Source organism: Hyposmocoma kahamanoa, unplaced genomic scaffold (assembly GCF_003589595.1).
Source record: "Hyposmocoma kahamanoa isolate Upper Pololo Valley unplaced genomic scaffold, ASM358959v1 263, whole genome shotgun sequence".
NCBI classification, from domain to species: Eukaryota; Metazoa; Arthropoda; class Insecta; order Lepidoptera; family Cosmopterigidae; genus Hyposmocoma; species Hyposmocoma kahamanoa.
In genome coordinates this window covers 799,987-823,433 of record NW_020653766.1, presented here as the reverse complement: position 1 = coordinate 823,433, position 23,447 = coordinate 799,987, and the positions used below count along the sequence as shown (strand labels likewise).

Here is a 23,447-nt window from a genome sequence, read left to right as displayed (position 1 = left end):
GCCGTCTTTTTTCGAAAAAAAAATCTAAATAATTATAACTTAATGATAATAATTGATTATAACTGTGGTCAAACATCTTGATATTCAATAAAAAACTTGATTACTATTAAAAGCGACATCTATAGCCAGCTGCTGGTAGCTGTAACCTAACTGGGTGAAGAAATACTTTCATAGATTTCTCACATATGGCGCTACGGCGCAAAAATTCGTTAAAAAGCAAAAAAACAAACATCCGACAACCAGCACATAGAAAAATTCGTGAGGTATGCTGGTTCGTTCTGTGGCTAAATTGGTGTAGCGTATAACACGGTTTGCTAGGAGACGTGCGTCGTTTTGAATTTGGCCGTATCGAAGAAATTTTTCAAAAAAACAATTGAATATCACGGTGAGAACATCCAGACATTCAATAAAAATCATAATATAGAAAATGAAACTATTCTACTGAATTTAAATCGCGTTTGTTTTTTCTAACAAACCAACGTTTCGAGCCTTTTGCAGGTCTAACGGTCACGGTTACCTGAAGTGGTAAAGTGATCAAGCAATTATGTCTAATATTAATGCAAACTACCCAATTTTTCACTATATCTACACTATATTTTTAACTTTACAAAGAAACATTACAACTCACGTAAGAAAAAAAAGTATTTGGTCTGTGATATAACTGATCAATGACTTTACTACCTCAGTCAACCGTGACCATGGAACCTGTAAAGGGCCCGAAACGTCGGTTTGTTTGATAAAAAAAACAAGTACACGCGATTTAAATCCGTAAAAATAGTTTCTAAAAACCTAAGGACTCGAAAAATCTTAATGCTTAATTATAACTATGTTAGGAAATGAAACTATTTTTCGGTTTTACGGTTGACTGTCAACCGTGACCATGGGACCTGTAAAGGGCCCGAAACGTCGGTTTGTTTGAAAAAACAAATATACGCGATTTAAATCCGGAAAAATAATTTCATTTCCTATGTGTAACAATCGCGAAAACCTAAGAACTCGATATATAACTATGTTACCTAATTAAAAAGTTCCTCCATTCGCTTTAGTTGTGTTCGTTACCGCGTATCCTCAACAATAACAGATCAGCTTTAGGTGGCCATAACGTTTTACTTTCATTGGAATTACATCTATTTGTCAAGCTTTATTGCCATCGGTTAACTGAAAGTGGGTAAAATTCAATAAACCGGATTCATCCTTGCTTTGCCACCCTTAGGCCTTATTCAGAGACTCAGAGTGACGGCGCGCGCGGGTGCGTGTAAATCAAATGTACGTAGACGCTCGTTGCGTTCACAGTGGGCGAACGCTGGCGCCTACCTTGAGACGACGCGGGCAGATCTATTGGCTCGAGCCGCCCGTACTTTTCACAGTTCTTGGTCTAGCGTCTGTTTGCGTTTTCGACGTGTGGATCTATCCGCTTCGACACCCGCGCCTGCCTTGAATGAGTCCTAAGAGGTAGAATATTTTCTTTAAATTTGAATGAGACCACTAGTAAGGTACTCCCTTTCTAACAGTTACATGCCTATACTGACGCCAGTTATACAATCCTGGCATCTCTCTTATTTCATTTACATTCTTAAAACTTTTCAAGCAAGCTTTTTAAGAACTTTCTAGATTTAGACGGAAAACGTCCATGGTCGTCTTCTTTCTATGTTGCCTTTCTCGTCTATTTCTCTTTCAATATTCATCCGCTCTACGCCCGAACCATTTCAACATATCGAAATCTACTTTTTATCACTACGTCCACTTTCAAACCACATCGTTCACATGTATCACATTATTCCGCTATCAGCTTCACTTTGCTGGGTTTAAATATAGACACGCATGTGAATTGGAAATGTCATATACAAAAAATTAAGAAAAAGTTGTCTAGTTTCACGTACGCACTGAAGGAGATAAAGAAAACGATTGACCCAATGACTGCGATGGCCGCTTAATAATAAGCTTACACTCATTCCCACTTAAGTTACGGAATTATCCTTTGGGGAAATAGTGTGCACGCACGAGAAATATTTACAACCCAGAAAAGATGCATCCGTATTCTTGGCAATTTGAGTAGTACGGATAGCTGCAGACCGCACTTTAAATAATTTAAAATTTTGACTTTGTGTTCTATATATATTTTAGAAATTTATAAATTTATTAAACAACACCCTGACTTTTACACTAACACTGACGACCTGCCTCAACGACACACTTTTAGACCACGCAATAGATTGCTTCTGCCACGATCTGGGCTACACATACACAGCTCAAGTCCCCACTCGATGTCGGTGAGGATATTCAATGAGCTCCCGCCCATTATTAAAAGCGAGGAAAAATATTAACTGTTTCTAAATAAATTAAAATTACATCTTATGAATAAATGCTATTACAATTTAAATGAATACTTTGATGACAAATAAAAATAATAATATTATAATAAATTTGAATAATAAATAAATGTTCATTATATACTATAATATTATGCTACTGTAGTAGCACTACAGTAGCATGACTTTATAGTATATAATTATATACCTATAATTATAATCTAATTAAATTCAAACTTTCAAGTGACATAATTCTACTCATAATATGACGTATTTCTTTATTATTATATGACATTTTTTATATTATTATTTGATAAATAACAATTTTAATTAATAATTGAAACCTCGGCCTACCTCTGCTGTTATTGTTATCCCTAATAAAGGGCTCAAATGTGTAGCATTATTTTAAATTTAAGACATGTTTACCATATGAATGCATTAAATATATTGAGTATTGAGTATTGAGTATACCCGACTTTGTCACGTAACCGTACGTTATATATTTTTCTGGCAGTAAGAAAAAAAACATTGTTTCAGAAATTACCCCCCTCAAAGGAGTTTTAGTATCAGAATGCGTAGAGCACTATCACAGGATTTTTATCACCAGAATTGTGCCTTTGAGGTACTACCGGTACTTCCATGAGGATGTCTCTCCTCATAGCTTGGAGCCTAGTAGGGATGAGGTAAGATTATACATCATCATTTTTTTACCTCTTTATTTTTTTAACTATGTAGAATTCTTCAATTTATTATTTGTATAATTTTAACCCTCGACCCAAAAAGAGGGAGAGGAGTATTATAAATTATAAGTGTGTACTTATGTGTATCTGTATTTCGTATTGCAGCTCGCAAACGAATGTGCTATTTAATCAGCATTTTTCTTAGCTATGTTTGCTCTCAGTAAAGGCGGATTTATATTTATCTGACGTTTCGTATCGAGGTCATTTGTATATTAATGTTATGTTATAAACAGTGTCAATACTAGTTTAAATGGACTGATTTTGTTTATTTTAGATCTCTTGGCGTATTGTGGGAGGCAAGGAAGTGTCGATAACAGACGCTCCCTACACTGTGCTGTACGGGCTGTATTGCGGTGGAGCTCTCATCGCACCTGAGTGGGTCCTGACTGCTGCTCACTGCAGGTGACTTTTGAATTTGGAAATCGTACCTTTGCTAAAAAACGTGCCACTGTGTAGTATAATGGTAAAGTAAAGGTGTGCACTGCTGTCATACCGAGACAAAAAGAAGAAAGCATTTAATTATTTAATGCATTGCAAAAATTGGACACTCAGCTCATCTTCTAGGTTTTGTAGTGATCACTTTGAAACTCATGAGTTCTCTGGCGAACGCAGATATACCAATTAGTTCCATGTAGGGTAGCGGTTAGGTTAATAACCTCAAAGTAGGTTACCTCAAAATTTTGGCGCCAAATGAGATGACCTTGACCTGTGTTTCCTCTATTAATAATAATAAATAATAATAATAATAATAACGCTCACACGCAACATAGCCCCGCACTAGGGACACCCTGTGTCGCGGGTGCCATGGACACACACATAGACAACCACAAATTACACCCAAACTCACGAGAGAAATAAATGTAGGCCATACAAATATTTCTCCCGGCCCGGGAATCGAACCTGGGACCTCTACGTGGAGTCCGACATGGTAACCGTTCGGCCACGGAGGCAGTTGAATTTTTGATCTTTCTTATTTATTTTTTATCTATCTTTATATTGTCATATAAAGAAGTATAAAGACGTAACAACGAAATCTTGTGGCTTTAACGAAAGTTGTACTATTTATTATTATTATTTTTTGCTAATTACCTGAAAGCTTGGTACATCAGACAAGACGATTCCACTGCCACACACTACTACACATGATAATAATACTTTTAATCAAACGAGCTTTCAGGTGTTTGTAGATTGTACTGGGCCTGGGATAATATATTCTCAACGATTTTGTTATAAATGACAAATCATTCACATTGTTCAGGGAGAAAGAGGAGATGGTGTACGCCGGATCAACGTTTCGCAGTCAAGTTACGCCATATTTTATCTGCGCCCACTTCACCCACCCCAATTGGTTCTTGTCGGACAAACAGCACGCGCATGACTTCGACTACCAACTTATCCTGCTCCAGAAGCCCATACCTGTCACTCCTAGCTCGAGACCTATCATGATTGGCAGCCCTGAAGATATTGTACCTGGCGAATTGGTCACGATTTCTGGATGGGGTCATACGAAATATAAGGTAAGGTACTTTGGTTGCTTTTCATTAATTAGAAGTTACCTTAACAAAAAGATTAATTCAGTAAAATTAGTAAGATCATTGTTAACCTCTCATTAAAGTGCAAAATTTGTCAAACGGTTATGGTTTTTATTGTGCTTCTACAAATTCCATTGTACAAGACAATGACAAAGACAAATTCCATTGTCTTATGGGTACATTTAGCTCGGCTGATCTTAACATTGCCACGTTTATTGTTATTGACACTTAAGTTTCAGCCACGGAGAGCGTATTTTGCCTGACTATCGGTCACCTTTGTAAAATTATACATACATGTGTACGTTTGCTAAGGCATCGTGCCTAGGAGACTTGAGACATTTCCCTTTTGGATAATTAAAATTATTCTTCAGTGGAACTAGCTGCCAATCTTCTAGTTATGGAAGTCTTTAATGAGGCAAACACAAAGCCCCTTAGCTGAGAGTTTCGCATGCGGACCCCAGAGACTCATTATGCCGTAAAATTTGTACAGCTGTAGCATTGGTTGAGATAGGCGGTTCTCTGTCGACGGAACCCGCGCCACCGGCGTTTCCTCATGTACCTTGTCAGGAACTAACTTTCTAAATGTATCACATTGAACCACTTCCAGGGCAAAATGACTGATATATTGCGGCGTGTATTCATACCAATAATGGACAAAAATGTCTGCAAACAGCTGCCACCGACCATGTTTTTTTCTACGATTACGCCAAGGATGTTCTGCGCTGGTTACTTGAATGGAACTAAGGACTCTTGCCAGGTATTTTAAGTCAAATTACGCACATACTTATTTATAGTATCTTACATCTGACCTCATATCTTTCGCATATGTGAACGAAAAGCCAACGCGTCCTCCTTGGTGTCCCAGTTTGCTCCCCACATCGGTGTTTTTGCGGCAAAGATGTAAGTGTTCTGGGTTACCACGGTCTTTTATGCCAACTGAGCGCCGGACGTATCTTCCGGCATGCAGCCTTCAACGACATCATCCGCGGCCTTAGCCACGGTTAACGTGTTCGCTATACTCAGAGCCAAGCGCATGACGTGAACTAATGGCAAACGCCCGGACGGAATGATTCTCATACCTTGGGGTATGGGCCGGGCAACGGTGCGGAACGCCGCGTGTGCCGACACACTTGCCCCATCCTATCTCCAGCACACCAAGAACAGGGTTAGCTCTGAAGGTGAGCTGGCGGAAAGAATAAACAGTAATAAGTACCAGGACCTAGGTTCCAACAAACTATTTACACTTTGCCTTTGGTGTCGAAACCCTTGGCCCGCGGCGTCCCGGTGCCCTTCATCTATACAAAATTACGTTTCAAAATTAATAGACTATCTGGGTAACCCAAGGGCTGCTACCTTGCCCAACGCATTAGCATAGCTATACAAAGGGAGAACGCTGCCAGCACCTTGGGCACGTTGCCGCGGGGACTCAATTAAAAAAAAATCATATAATTTAATTCTAGTTTTACTTTGTAGTATTTAAGCTTTTATTGTAGTATTTAAGCTTTACCTGTATGTTTCACCTTATTGTCTAATAAAAACTTTCTTCGACCTGATGCGTCTATTAAGATACAGTTAACGGCACATCAAGCAATTTAGTCCGCATATCGCTTTCATTGTAACGGAACAAGATCTGTACAATGAAATATAGCATTATAAAGACTGGATTTTACCTTTACTTTGTATTTTGGATCGTTATTTTGTGTATGGCATTGCTAAGGATCCAACATCCACATACAATATACAATAGCAAATAATTTAAAATCGATGTTCTCAGTTTCGATTCATCAATTTAAATGAAATCAATTACAGGGCGACTCCGGTGGTCCGGCCGTGTACCGAGGGAAGTTGCTGGGCATAGTCTCCTTCGGCGTCAAGTGTGCGGAGCCGGACAAAGCTGGCGTATACAGTGACGTCACCGTCGCTAGGGACTGGATCCGTTCTGTTACCGCGCTGCCTCTATAGCCACAACATCGTTCGAGGAAGAGCACATAATTGTATGTCCTCCAATCCTCTATTCAACCATATACGATCCGTTGCTAGTTGTCATCTTAATTATCTTCCCAATCTTCTTCTTCCCATCGTATCGATGGCATACACTATAATGCTTGCCGTCGTCGTGGTGAAAGGATTTGTGCCCTGCGAGGAGACTCCTTTGAGCTCCCAATACTATATTATGAAAACTGTGTACGATTTTTTGATAAAAATATCTCAATTGTATACTCTCAATAGATGGTATTAAATTAGTCTACTTGAATATCTTGCCTGTCTTATTAAAGATTGACTAGGATGGAACCATTTTTTCCTGTCCAAATCCCGAATATTTGTTCTTTTTTTCATTAAAAACCAATCCAGGCCCGTTATAGGACCCATGATCAGCCTGACTATCAACAAACGTTTCGGGCCCTTTACTGTTACCATGGTCACGGGCCTTTTATAGGTCCCATGATCAGGCATGACTATCAACAAACGTTTCGGGCCTTTTACTGGTTCCATGGTCACGGCTGACTGTCAAAACATATGGACGCGACTTAAATCCAAAAAAATAGTACCATTTCCTATGTGTTACAATCGCGAAAACCTAAGAAGTGGACAAAGATTGACTAAGTAGCCCTTGCGATTTTATCAACTAACTTGTAATGGTGACAATGAACCTTAATATTATTAAAAGTCATAACTAAAGAGCCATCATTTTACAAGTAGGGCTAGCGCGACAAGGCGCAACTTGCGCGAGAGAAAATAGCAGTATCTCGCGCTGTATGTCGCTCTCGCGCTAGTCGTGCTATAGATTAGTTAATAGTTACAACCTTAGATATAGGAAAAAAAGGGGAGATATGTCATGACTGTATGTAATATCGAAAACCGATGTCGCCACTTTTTAGCATGTGTGCAATTCAAACTTTACGCTCTATTATCTACTACCATAACTTAACGATTTTGATTGGTTAGGGCTTAAAACGTGAAGACGACATAACACAATTTTTAATTTTAACAAAATTAAACTTAGTAATGAAACTATTTTTCCGGATTTAAATCGCGTATATTTGTTTTTTCAAACAAACCGACGTTTCGGGCCCTTTACAGGTCCCATGGTCACGGTTGACTGAGGTGGTACAGTCTTCAACCAGTTATGTCTAATATTGATGCAAACCACCCTATTTTTTCACTATAGTTACAATAGTTATTAATTAAATACCTTATTTTTAATTTTACAAAGAAAACATTCCAATTTACGCTACATTAAGTTTTACAAATTATTTTATTGAATGAATTTTTTATTAAGTTTAATCTATTATTAATTATTAATAGAAATTAGAATAAATTAAAACAAATTAAAACATATTAATTAGTACTGCAGTCTTATGTCTGTTTGGGATTTTTCATTAGAGGAAATACTGGATTCCAAACTGGTGGTACGGAGAAACCATCTTCCCTGTTGAAATTAGGATGTTTTTTAATTTCAATGGCCTCTCGCAGCATCCTGGGCAGATAACGGACTTCTTTTGCAAGGACCTGGGGTTTGTCAAACTTCATTGAATGTGTAGGTTTATCCATGACATGCTCGCAGACTGCAGACTTGTTTACGCGACGGTGTTTGACATCAGCTATATGTTCTTTGACGCGGGTACAAATACTTCGCTTTGTTTGTCCAATATAAGAGAGACCGCACTCACAGTCAAGCTTGTAAACTCCTGCATCCTGTAAGGGGATGTTACATTTCACGGGTCTCAGGAACTGAGAAATCTTCCTCAGGGGCTTGAAATAGGTCTTGATAGATGCGCGCCTGAGGACTCTTCCGATCTTGTCTGTAACACCTCTCACGTAAGGTAAGATGGCAGGTCTTCGCTCGACTGTTGGTGGTTTCACACGGGGTCTGCGGCATTGGCGTGGAATCCTCAACTTATTCGCATGTAGGACTTGCTTTATATGCTGAAGTTCCCCAGAAAATTAAACTTACAGTCACTAGAGAGTAAGATTTATATTGCAATATTTCAGTACTTTGTTCATCCTGGTTCAGTCATTTACCATCAAGTGGCGTTTTGGTAATAATCTGATATCTGTGGTTACAACGTAACAGATACATCACTCATATAAAATCGAAAATACTTCCGCTATAATAAATAGTCTACTAAATCTGACTAATGACACCAGACCCTGTGACGGAGCCCTGGTCGCGCCATAGTCGCGCCCTGTCGTGCAGCCCTAATGTGTTTCTTGTTGACCTTCATAATTTTTTCTGCTCGCTTCTCAAACATTTCTTAATAATGCCTTGCAAACAAAACAACTTTGATTGATGAATGCACTTTGTAATGTGAACAAGATCGCGTATACACGCCTTACACGAGTTGAGTTTTATTTATAAAAAGTCATATTAATTCCAAAGGTACACAGGGCTACCAAGCTGTCAAAATTTGTGTTAAAAACTAATAAAAAACAACGAATAAGCTATCATTCAGACATTTTCATGAATATATTTACCTATTAACAATACTGTCATGAAGTGTTTTATTTACGTTGTTACGATATCAAGTGACGTAATGAATAAGTCGTGTGCCTGGTGTATCCATAACATTTGCAGGGTCACTTTGTAACGGAACGTTACAACGTTAGATAGATAGATAAAACGTTTATTGTCTTGCATCACACACACAACAATATAATAAAGTAAATTGATTACAAGAGACACACAGAAATCAAAATTAAAGAAAAAAAAACAATACTAACCTAATGATCAATAGCTTGTGTGTGCTAAAGCAAGACAAATAGGTCGTGGCTTAGTGCACAATTTAGCCAACAGCAAGGCACTGATTTTCAACCACCACTTTCGAGGGTAGCGCGTTGCGGTGCCTCAAAAGCAAAAGCATTGTAAGGTGAATATAGTGTACATATGTGTTAGTATCACGTGATTATTTAAAAAAAAAGAAATAATTAGTATCGGTCTTCGGCAGCTTACTTATTATCAGCTTGCTCATCTGTCAATGTATTACGGAAGCGCTGCTCTGATACACCTGCACATTCCAGGTCATAACATTGACAACACACGCAGCATCGCAGAAATAGTTTACCACCTCACTTATTGTTTTCGTTGTTCATTGTTATGTTCTACAAAATAATAATGGCGAAATAAATGTCTAATAGATCACTAATAAAATTTAAAAAATGAAAAATAAATAAAAAAAATTTGCTTTGTTCTTTATCCCACGTACTCGAGTCTCTTATGCCGCGCGCCAGTGCGTGTCACGCATATAATCTCTTAGCTATGGAACACTGTAGCGATGTTGACGAATTTAGCGGTCAGGTGATGCGGAAACGGACAGTACAAAAAAAGTGAAAGGATTACAAGTCAATGATCGACGGCCACCCAAGATCATTGGCGCAAATCACTGACACGAACTAATCAATAACGAACAATTTGTTAATGTTAGTGTCCACTTTCTTATCCCACACGGCACATACAGCTATATGAAATATTTCGAGTTTATAGTGAAAAAACAGATTTTACACACCACTTTAAATTAAAAACTGAAGGACTACAAAGGTTACGACTGACTATGATGCAGCGCCCCGCGCCTCCCTTTGATTGAACGTTGGTCAATTCATTTTAGGATAAATCGTTTTCTCAAATTTAACATGATTAAAAATTAATATATCCTATTTTTAAATAATAATAAATTAAATTAATTTAATTAAAAATTATAAAGAAATGTTTTTTTTATAATATCAAGTGACGGGACGAACAAGTCGTGCGCCTGATGGTAAGCTACATGCTTGTCCATACCAGTTGCAGTGCCACTCAGAGCTTTAAATCGCAAAGATCTGAGGGGCACTGCGAGGCACTTAGGCGCCCGTCACCCTGAGACATAAAGTTGACAAGTCCCATGTGCCTGTAATTTCACCAACACCCTCACCCTTCTAAACCGGAACGCAGTAATGTTAACAATACTGCTTGGCGGTAGAAATAAGTAATGTGGCAGTACTTCCTTGGACGAACTCATATTTAAAACCACGATTTACCATAGACAAATTGGTTAAATCTATGGTAGCCTACGTTACGGTTTCGATAGGATGTCGGAGACGTAGGAAACGGGAGGCATGATATAACATCGAAACCGGTGCCGGCGTCCTGTGCTCTATGACAGCATCAAAACGTCTTCCGAGCCCGTCCACGCTATTATAAGCTTCTGTACAATAAATCAAATTATCTTCACCGAATTCCGATGTTTGGTTCCTGTACGTAAGGGGACACCAGCTAGCCGAGCAAACCTCTACCATCCTCTACACCCCCTCCTACTACAGCTTTAATTTTCAATTTGTATTTTATCTGACCTTCAAACAGGTATAACCAAAACAAAGAGTAGTGAATGTCAACAGTATTTACTCTCGATTGAAAGCATCCGGTCTGCACCTTTTGCACTTGGTAACTTTCTTCACGATACCAAGAGTTATATGTTATATATAGTTATATCTCAAGGGTGCCCGAGACAATATAGAAAAGTTAGTTTTTCCACATTAACCCGGCTGGGGATGAATCCCGGGACATTAAAAATGGCAAAACAATGAAAACCGGGATGCAAAGCACTGGATAACGGAGGTCGTCGACACATATTTTGCTAATGTTTAAGGTGCATAAATTCCTAATCCATTTTATCACCTTTTTACCTCTATTGATTCTTCTTGGTTAGACAATAGAGATGAAAATACACACATACATACGTTAAGGTACGAAAGGGACTAATTTGCGCGTTTGGAACCTAAACAGCGATCTCAAGTTGATTTTTGGCATTACGCGACGCCGTTCACATATTCAGCTATGGATGCGAGCGTGAGCTGAAAACATACGAACAGGTCCTCGGTTTCGCGCGAAAATACTTACAGGCTTAAAAGCATATGTACAGACCACAGGACAATAAATACAGTAGAAGTGGTTAGATAGCGTTCGACGCGTGCCAATTATAGGTCTTGAAAGAGCTATCTGAGCTCAGTCCGCCAATGTCGCTTTGTACGGTATGGTATGGTCATTCTTTCGTGCAAATTTTCTAAAATCCTAGAAAAATGCTTTATTGTGCTGTTTTGGAGTGCAAAAATGATAGCTGCACCAGAAATATTACCCGTGGTGATAGTTCATAACATCGGAGTCTTGAAGAAATTATCAATTTTATTTTTATCGAAATATTTTTTTGTTACAAGAAACGAAAGTAAAGCTTATACCACTGCAATATTGTCGCTTCTTCAAAAAAAAATTAAATTAATAACTCAAATTTGTCGTCGTTCTGCAATTAATCGCTAGATGGCAGGAAAACGTCGCAACTAGCATTAATAGGTATTCATAGTATTGAACTTTCAACGATATTGTCAACAAATAAAGTTTAAATTGCATTAACAATCCAGAATTTGTTATTTCTTTTTAAATTTGAAACTACGACAAATCAATATCAAGATTTTGTTGTGTTTCAAATTAAGAATATGTGAGTTTTGGCGACATCGGTTTTGATAGTAATCGAAGCATAAGGTACTTCCATTGATTTTTTCTTCCGTGGTAAAGACCGATAATTAACGTTATGTCACTGATCAGTGTTTGCTAATTCAACAATTTGCCGATAGATCTGTTAATTGTATTTCTGGTTCTATAATAACTTTACCACGTGGCTATACAATATTAATGAGCTATGTGAGGATGTGCTAGATAACTATACTGCCCTTTTTGTCGTAATTACCGCATTTGAATTTTGGTAACTTTCGAGATTACCACATAAAGTATTTTTTCTTTACACAATGTCAATTACGCAGATTTTGCTTAATCCTTCATCTAGTGCCGCCATTATTCGCAATTCCGCTTTCCTGACACGCTCCCACTCCAGGATAAAATCTGTCTTGTACTATATAAGCCGCACTACAAGTTTCCAGAACTGGCCACTTATATACACAATATTCAAAAACTAATTACAACATTGAAAATGGAACTCTTAGGCTATAGAATACAGTTTGTTTCATCTGACTGTCACTTGTTTTTACATTGTGGTGTCATTTTAGAAATTGGTTGTTCCATCACCATCACCATGGATTTAACTCGTGAAACATCGATTTATAGTTACGATCCCAAAACAAAGCAGCAATCAAGCGAGCGTATGGGTCTTTCGAGATGAGCCGAAACCAACCAAAATGGCGCGCGTGCAAAGTGCCTCTAAGTAAATTTTTTTGTTTGCTAGAAGTTATTGACAAACTCCGTAAAAATAACCGTAAACGCCGTATCATCTTGCACCACGATAATGCCAGTTCTCACACGGCCAGACAGACAAATGAATTTTTGAAGGTGAACAACGTTGACCTTATGAGCCATCCTGCGTACAGTCCCGACCTGGCACCTTGTGACTTTTATTTATTTCCAAACATTAAGAACCAATTACGCGGTCAACGATTATCATCACCTGAAGAGGCTGTCGAAGAGTATGAAAATATGTTTCAGAGATTGTCACGGAGGAGTGGCATAAATGTTTTCAAAATTGGTTCATTCGTATGAAAAAGTGCATTAACGCTAACGAAGAATATTTTAAGAAACAATAAATTCATTTCTGACCATTTATATTCTTTTTTTCTTATTCATTCAGGAAACTTATAGTGCGCCCCATAAATACGTGAATTTAGGGGGGTAATACCAATTTCACACTGCTTTAACTCATACTATACTAACAAGAGAAGACGCGGAGAGACCATAGTTGCTTAGTCATATTGTTCTTAAAAATAATCTATGAGGCATCAAATAAGACCGACGCTGGACCTCCCATCAGGGTTGACGTTTTGTAAAACTTCTAACGTAAAAAAAAAACGGGGTGCTGCGGTTTTATGTAACTATATTGTTACAGAAGTATATACTAATATATAATAATAATAGTTATATTTAATCATTATGAGGACGTTTTATACCGACAACGGGGAAATTTCTTTAACCCAAGTTTGACTTACAATGTAACTTTATTTTTACACAAAAAATGTGTTTTCTGCAATGCAATCTGTTAGTCTAAGCCGTGGTGATTTGGAAAATATAGTACGTATGCATAGGTTATTTATAAAAAAAAATAAAATTATATTTTCTAAGCAGCGGACACTCGAATGGAATATAATCCCTGCTAAACGTGCTTAATTAAAAAGTATTCGCCAGACGTCCCGAAGCGGGAATTTGCCACATGAAGGGTTAACAATAAAACTGAAACTAAATAAGATAAAAAAACGCTTATAGGGGGTTGTAGATCTTGTTTCGGTGATTCCAGATATGTTAATAACTCAATTCTATGTGGCTACCAAAACAGGCAATCCAAAACCGATTTAGTAAATGTAATTTCCCCAAACTCGCACTTGAACGCAGGACCTCCTTATACAACGTCCGATATGGATATATGTACAAAATATTTTGCAGTTAAATTGTGCAATGTTAAATTTAATTTGAATCAGCTCATGACTCATATTGAAAAATAGGGACAAAGGAAAAGATTTGGGTCCGAAAAAATCATTTCAATTCACATTTTTGTTAATTAAGCAAAAACCACTCACAGTTCTATTATATCTAGCATTGACTTACAATTATGCGGACGTCGGGTTCGCGCTAAAAAGTGTCCGAACTTATAGGGCGTTAAAATCGTATACAGAGCGTCATTCACGCTTTAGTCTTTGTTTGTTCGACTGACAGCGAAGCAAGCAAAATTAGACAGTACTGCGATGACATTACAGTTTAAATTCAACGTTTTAGCTTTTTCATATTCCTTTACATGTCACTACGTTTAAATAGGTTGACTTGAGATATTTTTTTCGTGGTTTTTGTATTAGACCCGTCGTCCATTTATTTGTAAGTCAATGATATCTAGATAAAAATAGTGAGCCTTGAACACCGCCTTAAAGTTGCCAGCTTATCGGTATTCGACAGGATATATCACGGAGTATGTGCGATGGAATTACACGATTTAATTCCGCCTTCCCCTTTCCATCATCGGGGGCCTAGACAGTGGCGGATTTGCAGTATTGGCCGCCCTAGGCCCCAGGCCATGTTGTTAGTACCAGCCGCCTCTTTCTCAGCACTTATCATATATTGGTAGACTACATTTACTTTATTGCCAACTTTTATCAAAATCCATTCAGAAATTTAGTTAACTATAATAGCTGCACTCTGTCTATTGGCGGAAACCGCATTAAAATTCGTTCAGTTTTTTGAGTTTATCGCGATCAGATAGACAGACGCGGTAGTGATAATATGTGATATAGTGATTTTACATTACATAAAATGTACGAAAATGATTTAGAAAGTTTATTGTTATACGATGCGGTGGAGTGCGGCCCGCCATAAAGTTCGTGAGCCTTTAGAATATTTAGGTACCTTGAGTTATTTCTTGATATCATCAGCGAATTTTTTGTCACGATTGGCCGCCCTAGGCTCGGGCCTACTGTGCCTTAGGGTAAATCCGCCAATGGGCCTAGACGTGGGCTGGAATTCCACCCCGGATATACCAAAGATTCGCACGAAGCGTCACACGTCCACATTTATATAACGCACGGCTGTGGAGTGGAATTCCTTGCCTGATTGTTTGGCCTTTTCAAGGTGAGAGTGAATAAGCATTATTTAGGTGTGCATCGTCACTTTCCACCAGGTGAGATAGAGGTCAAATGCGCACTTATGTATTTTAAATATATAAAAAAAATGTGAATGACGTCTTTATTACTTTGTACAGGGATGGCTCAATAAAACAACATTTGTTTACTTCTCGTACACGTGCAATACATCTGTTCACACCAACCACTATCTAGCGTCGTAATGGTGCAAACAGAGGGCCGCAGCGTACCTATCTTGTATTGTCCTTTGTACATATTATCTATACATACGGAAAAAACAAAAAAAGGAAGTGCCCTAACCTCGATTACTATCACACCGCTGTTTCCAAATTTCTCACATTTGTAATTTGAACCACTATGAATTCTTGATAATGATTGGTCGTAGTTTTTATTTTAAAAGAAATAACGAATTCTGTTGGCATATCGTTAAAAGTTCATTATCATCAGTAGGTACTAGCTAGTGCAAATTGCGACGTTTTGATTTGAAATTTCAATCAATGTGCTGCAATCTAGGTGTTAATGGCTAAACGACGATAAATTCGAGATGTTTACTTAGTTCTCATTGCAGTGGTATATTTCGGTATAGGTTTACTTTTGTTTCTATTGTAAAAAAGAATAGTTGCGATAAACGGAGAATTTAAAATTTATTAAAATTAAATAAAATAAGAACGTGAAGTGCGACTATCATTTCTGCACAAGAAAGTAGCGAAATACTTTAATTATTTTTCTACGATTTTCGAGGTTTTACGCGATATACCATACCGCACAAAGCGAAAATGGCGAACTGAGCTCAAATTTTCGGAACTCCGCGAACTGTTGGCACACGTACCATGCAAACTAAGCACGTGTACTGTATTTACGAGTAAATATTGTTCTGTCTATACACCACAAAGTTTTCGTTCTAGTGAGTTTTCAGTCGTATATTCCAAGTAGCCGTCCAATCAGCATTCAGTCCGCGTCCACGCGAGTGTTTTCCGAGCATTTTCGCCGCACTACTTCGTACGCCACGGCATGACCTATGATTTATTTAGAGGGGGGATAAAGGGTGGGTGGGTGACGTCTTCTTCGACTCTTATTTATGTAAGCTCTTGGCGTGATTTGACAACTACGGCATATATACGACTCGTTTGTGGACTGCATAATGTTCGATAGGCTGTATAAATTAATAACGGTATTTAGGTCAATTATATTTTCTCAAAGATGCTCGGAAATATTTGTTTTAATTTAAAAAAAGAATACGGGAAAATTGTCATTAATGGACCGTGCGACTGATATGATAGCGAAAAGAAAATCATGTACAGTCAACTGCGATTATTCATATATTATTATATATGAATATTCATATAGTATTCGAAATTGCGAGAAATACAAATACCAACATGTACTGCTTACTTTAAAAAAGGCGGTAAAATAAACTAAAGTGTCTAAACTAAAGTGTATAAAGCGAATATCAAAATTCGTAACTGTTTTTTCGTCTCGAAAATGAGTATTAGTGAGAAGAGCGGTAACAAAAATACAGTACTTAATTGTAGTCCGCCTAATTCAAAACATGAGGCAATATTAGTCAAATGTCACATATTAGGTAAGTACCTACTTTACAACATTTTTTTTTTTACCGTTTCTATTATGTATTTTCCTGTCTTTAATAGCCTTTCAATGTTTCCTCATATTGTTTAAGAAAAGCACTATATACGCTTCGGCGGGAACGGGGATTGCTTGAATCGTATTAATACAATTGTGAAAGAAAGAAAAAAAAAAATGTGTCACATGTGTCATGATATGCAGGCATAAAAGGGTGAATATTTGAAGATGTACATATTGGACGTCAGAAAAAATAAACTAAATATTGACTCAATTATGAAGGTTTATTGGTTTACCGTAAAGCTTGTGGTACTAATATAATAAAAAAAAGGAAGGCCCACTTTTTACACTATTATATGGGTATAATATATGAGTTTTAAATTTTCTACAAACGGTAATGAGAAATTATACAAATGGGAATGAGAATTCTAGAAATGGTAATTAGAATAGTTGAATGGTAAGGATAAATTATGAATGGTAATGAGAAATAGATATAGATTTCCAATAAATATTACAGGATGGTAATTAGTATCATAGTTCGGATAGGTTGCATAATATTTAATTATCGACGTTTTATTATATATATTTTTCAATAAGGTACTCAATAACAATAGTACTTAAAGTACAAATAATCATCTTGTGAAGGAACATAAAAACGAAACATAACTTGTCATTAAAAGAATTTTTGGTAAAAACTTAACAAATCAGCTTATCAAACCTAGGTTATTCACCGTTAATTATTTTTTGGGAAATTGTGGGATTTCCCGAATCACATCCATAAAAACTAATAATACTATTAAGTATGACACTTAATTAACACAACAGACCTAGACCATTGATAAGTCATAGGAAGTGATCTACACCTAACACATATAAATCTGTGACGAAAAATGATTACTCAGTAAGACTCCATACAGGTAACATAGGAAATAATGATTAGTTATATCAAACAAAATACACAATTGTATAGGTCTACAAAACGAAATATCACAATAGATAATGATAAAGATTAACTAACATAGATTTTTAGAAAATTGCTCATCATACAGTACTCTTAACTCTCTCTTAACTCTTATAAAAATTACAGATTCTTTGAAAATATCTCACTATCAGTGAACTACTTACTTACTAATTACTTATGAACTATGAGATCACTAAAATATATCATAATCTGAATCTGAATTTGCATCACTCTCAGGATTGGAAGGCGGGTTTAGGATAGCACAAGCTGCATTTGATGATTGAGGGTCGCCAAATAAATCAGTGATGTCATTGACATTTGACTGAAAGGACGAATTTCCAGAAAGGTTTATATTGTCGCTCCCGGAAAGGTTATATTCTTTAATCGTATTTTTTATTCTATCATCTTGTTTTAAATCACACAGCATTGTGACATTACATTCATCTTGAAATTTCTTTTTCAACAATTTTTTACTTAGTATTTTTATATTACTGGCCTTATCACTTGTAAACTTGCAGGATCGATCAATTATTTTAGGCTCCAAGTGATTTTTATTGTCAGGCTTAATGTCAGACAGTAATGTGACGTTATTTTCATTGGTTATTTTCTTTAAAAGGACATTACTAATAACTTTGACTTTACTAATTCCTTTTATTTTTGTAGAATCATCGAGGTCAAAAGTCTTGTTTGGGTCCAGTTCTTTATCCTGATCTAATTCTGTTGATGTTGTAGTTGTAGCCAATTTAATGTTTTCTGATTTCTTCTTTCGCGGAACATTACTGTTGATATTATCTTTATTAACGCCATCTGCTGTTTTATATTTTGAACGTGTATTGTTTTGTTTATTTGTTTCTCCTTTATCACTTTCGTTTTCTTTGTTGTCAATTTCGTCACGGTAAAATAGCTCTCCAACAAACTTAGTGTGTGTACAGTCCGAGTTCAGGCAAATAAAGCAACTAGCCTCCCTAAATATTAGAAGCTCCGATTCTTTTTGCCACAAAACTTGATGAACTTTCATTGTGCCTTGTAACAGTAACAGTTTATCTGACGGTACAAGCAAATCTTTTTCTGCGATTTCATATTCATGAACTGTGACTATTTTAATATTCTGTGTATTTTTTGTGACTACGTCCAAAAATGCGTCCATTGATGCCACGTCTTTACCTTGTGCCACAGCGGCATCAGCAGTGCGCTTGAGAACTGCTCCAACTCCGTCAGCTGCGCCTTTGCCATGAGCAGATTCAAAGTAATTCCAAGTTATAAGCTTTAACCTGTGGAAGTACCAATACATCTTTGCAATAGCGTAAAACATCGTTTTATTCCTATATTGGCTGCTGGGTGAATCTGACAAAAAATGCAAATTGTCAATGTCCTTATTGACTGTTTCAACAAACTCTAGCAGAGGAACAATGTGCGCCCATACGGCAGCTGAATCATGACGCTTACTTTCACTAACCGTACAGAAAGATTTGCTTGTCACCGTGTTTGTACTATCTCTGTAATATATTACCGCAGTATGAAGTGTCAATTCTTGTCTGCTTCCCCCAAAATGAAACGATTGTACTTCAGACTCATATTTCATGGCGTAGTTCTCGCTAAAATCTATATGAATTATAGCTTCGGTTTCTTTCAAATTTTGTTTCAATTCTTTTATAGCATGGAACTGCCATCTCCTTATGCCTTCATGTTTTAAAAATATTGGTATCATTTGCTCCAAGTCTCTAATAGCTTCAGTTGGTAACTTTGTAAGTGTGATTTTCGGTATAATCCTTTTTTGTTGTTCTTTGCCTTTAGTTATATAAGTGGACATCTTGTTTTCCCATTTTTTATAGGCTATGGAGTCATTGTTGTCGAATTCTTGATAACTGACCACTTTATCTTTGCATGCACCACATCTTTTGATTAAACATTCTAGTTTTGGACAACATAGGCTGTTAATTAAGTCGTTTGGATTAGACTCCTTTATAATTTTCCTTTTTTTCAATGCGGAGATCAATAGCATTATGTTTGCGTGAATTTTGCATACGCAAGTGTCTCTGTCTTGCACGTCTGGTATAAGTACCCAGAAGGGCCTATTCTTACAAAAGTAAGAATAACTTATTTTTCCGTATTCATCCTCATATATTTTGTGTAGATTTTTTAAATTGTCATTTAAATATCTTTTTTGTTTTCTTTCTTTTTTTTTCGTAATAAATTCTTTTTTGCCTGCCGTAGCTCTTGATATATCATCTCGTTCAAAAAAACATTGTAAGTCCATTTTTATTTTTTCGAAATTTTGGTTTTGGTCATTTTTATTGACGTTCTTTGGTCTGAGTCGAAAATTTGTGGTATCAGATAGTACTTTATACTTTTTCATAATCTTCTGATTGCTAAGAAGAGTGTCACTAAAATGTCTCTTACCTTTTTTCGTAGTATTCTCCTTGTAATTCAATTCTAATGTTTCTTTCATAGCTTCTGCAAACAGAATTTTCTTCTTAGCTTCCTCTGCCCTTGTTTTATCTTTTAACAATATCTTAGCTTTGGTATTTGGACTCTGCAATCGTTTTTTCAGTCTTAAAATCATTTTTCTGTACGCCTCATTCTTTTGTTTCAGTAATGCTGTTTCTTGTTTGTATTTATGGGTTTGTTTTTTTAACGTGTATTTCAATTTTCTTATTTTTTCCCTCAATTGAACCATTTTCTCTTTATGACTCAATAAAGTCGGTGGCTGTGGATCATTCTGGCAATTTTCATTATATCTGTTGAGTACATGATCTTCTCTAGGTTGATCCTCTTCATCACTAATTTCCGGTGTGTTGTCATTCATATGTTGAACTTCCTTTTTCTCCATCTTCTTTTTTTCATAATGCTTTTTAAAATTTTCTCTCCATTTTTGTCTTTGAACTCTTTTTGCTTTAGGGGTTAATTCTCCTATAGGCAAAATTTTTTTCTGCTCTTTACGCGCTTTGTATCTTTGCCTTTCCTTTTCTTTTTCCAAAGCATACAACATAGGATCGGCTTTAATTTTGGCATATCTAATCCTACGTGCTGTTTTTGCTTTCTCCAGTATTTCTTCCTTACTTAGCTTATTTTTTTTACGAGGCATGATCCATCTATCTGAAAGACATAATTACGTGATCAATGTTTTTTCTCCGTATATATGTAATTTAGACATAGAGATTATTATAATTTAGATACATAATTTAGTATCTATAGTATTAAGTTTCTCATAGTAATTACGTGATCAATGGTTTTTTCTCCGTATATACGAGTATGTGATTTAGACTTAGAATTTATTATAATTTAAACTTATACACTTATTTAGATATATAGTTTAGTATTTAGGGTATAGTTTCGTTTAGTAATTAAAAATAGACCACTCACTTTTACACTTTATCAGATTTTATACTTTTTCATATTTTAGTGAGTGGTCTGCTTTTAATTGCTAAGCTTAAAATAAAAAACTTGGTACAATTACTCATTCCCATTTGAAATTTCTCACTACCGTTTGTCAAAATCGAATGGTAAAAAATGGTAATTATGAAAATGGTAATGAGATATTGACTATTTTCCGCCCCATATTTATTATTAAGGGAACTATGTATAATAAAAGTGCATCAAGCCAAAAACGACTTAATAATACACCATTTAGTCCGTTTATATAATAAAAACTGTAAACATACATACCTGTAGAACGTCGAATGGTGTGGAGTTTTTTTTTTGACAAAAGACACTTTTTACCTAAACTTTGCGAAATATTTCGTAACCGAATTTCTGAGCGGACTGTGGCTGGCGCGGCTAGTTCGCACGAACTGAGACCAAGGCGCTGCTTTGACAGCTAGCCGCCAAATATGGCGGTTAATATTCTTTTATCTTACGTTCAATTTTAAAAATGGTAGTGAGTGGGGATCCTTGGGACAATTTTTAATGCTATCACAAAGGACTTAAAAATGTTCTTTCAGTAGTGTAATTTCGGAGTATACTGTACACACAATTATTTTACACAAATAACAGCAAAAAATTACGATCTTCAGCATAAAAGTTAAATATTTTTACGTTTGACTGTTTAAAATTGGGATTTGGGACATGAATGGTAATGAGATTTAGCGATCGTTTGAATTTATTTTGCATACTTATAATTAAAATACATAAATGTTATGTATTGGCCACAATAGTACAACACCCACTTGTTGCAGAAAAAATATAATTAGTTTAATTTAGAACTTTTTAAATGGTTCTTTACTGATCGCCGCGTAATATGTACATCTTCAAATATTCACCCAAAAAATGCGGTAAAAAATTACGAATCTCGAGTCATCAAAGCTTTCAACCTTAAAATTACAAGCATTCGATATACGTATACTTTTAGTCATTCCTTCTAACCCGCGTCTTCGGTCTGAATTTACGACAACATACAAGATCAAAATTGATATTTTGTACAACGTTGAAGCAGTACGAACCAAATCAAAGAACGAAGAAGGGTATAGAAAATATAGAGATATATAGCTTGTATCTCTAACTGGTCCATGACTAATACCATCTCAGTCAGTCGTGACCATGGGACCTGTAAAGAGCCCGAACCGTGTTGGTTTGTTTCAAAAAATAAATAAAGTGACTAAGACCCGGAAAAATAGTATATTTCCACTGTGTAACAATTGCGAAAACCTAAGAAACCGATGTGTAAAATGCTGTAACCCAGTATAAAATAGTAGTTTGTGACTGTTACATAATGAAAGGCTTTAAAACACGAGCGAGGGTTTATGAAGAGAACCGACAGGCGTTCCATAAAAACATCACACGAGTCTTTTAATGCCTAGTTATGTACAGAACCAAGGCCGACAGCATTGAAAAACTGAAGGACTTTCCTGCCTCCGACCGATTTAATGTCCTCTGGTTGTGGCATGTGTCTTCCCAGTACGGAACTTCGTACACCCATCAGGGGGTAACATTGGGTGAATAGATGGACAGGAGTTTCATCCTTTGTGTGGCAGAATCTACATTCTCTATTTTCTCTCTGTCCAATATTTGACATGTGCTTGTTTAAGCCACAATGCCCTGTTAAGGCTCTAGTGAGCATTTTTATGCCATTCCTGTCCAATGACAGAGCTTCTCTACAGTGTTTGGCACTGTAGGCAGATATCAGGTGTGTGCTGTCATTTAGCAGGGTGAGCTTTGCCAGGCTGTATGCTGGGCCTGTAACCCTATGAAGGGTTCGGGTCCAATAAAGGTTTTCCTAGCACCAGCCTTTGCCAGTTCAACCGCTGACTCATTACTCTCGATATCAGAGTGGCCTGGAACCCAGCGCAGTACCACTGTATTACTTTCCCCGAGAATGTTCAGTATATTTACACAGTTCTCTACCAATCTTCGATGTTTAGGTGACTGAAGCTAGTGCATGTAGAGCTGCTTGACTAAGCTGAGTTTATGTAAATATGCTTGTCAACTCAACCACTCTTCAGGTTTAAATCCAAACAAGTAATTATGGCGTACACTTCGGCCTGAAAGATAGAGGAGTGTCGTCCCATGTTTAGCTTGTAGCTGAGCCTGGTTCTCACGCCGTTGGGTCCCATCTTAGACTCATCGGTATACCATAGAAGGCTACCGTCCTTCCAGGTGAGACTGTTAGTTTCCCAGTCCTCCTTAGTTGGAAATTCTACCTGGTAGAGTTTTTTAAAGTTTTGTTTGGGAAGCATGACATCAGAAGTCATTCCCAGAACAGAGTGTTCCAGAATTGAGTCTTGGGTTGATCTCA

The 23,447-nt window shown here is 36.7% G+C and overlaps 1 protein-coding gene across 1 annotated transcript; it reads left to right on the top strand.

Annotated features, from left to right (window-relative positions):
* The first annotated feature begins 1,264 nt into the window (after positions 1–1,264).
* LOC113228944 (trypsin-2-like) lies at positions 1,265–7,488 on the top strand. Its single transcript, XM_026462387.1, has 6 exons — positions 1,265–1,373; positions 2,847–2,992; positions 3,324–3,451; positions 4,308–4,566; positions 5,189–5,338; positions 6,391–7,488. The coding sequence occupies exons 1-6, from the start codon at positions 1,265–1,267 to the stop codon at positions 6,541–6,543; spliced, it is 945 nt and encodes a 314-aa protein (XP_026318172.1). The 3' UTR covers positions 6,544–7,488.
* Positions 7,489–23,447: the final 15,959 nt, after the last annotated feature.

Bases quoted from the DNA above. Each gene is read 5' to 3' on its own strand.
- LOC113228944 (XM_026462387.1), top strand. From the start codon at position 1,265: ATGTACGTAGACGCTCGTTGCGTTCACAGTGGGCGAACGCTGGCGCCT. The intron at 2,993-3,323 runs GTAAGATTATAC...TGTTTATTTTAG, and splicing joins TGGAGCCTAGTAGGGATGAG to ATCTCTTGGCGTATTGTGGG. The intron at 5,339-6,390 runs GTATTTTAAGTC...AATCAATTACAG, and splicing joins GAACTAAGGACTCTTGCCAG to GGCGACTCCGGTGGTCCGGC.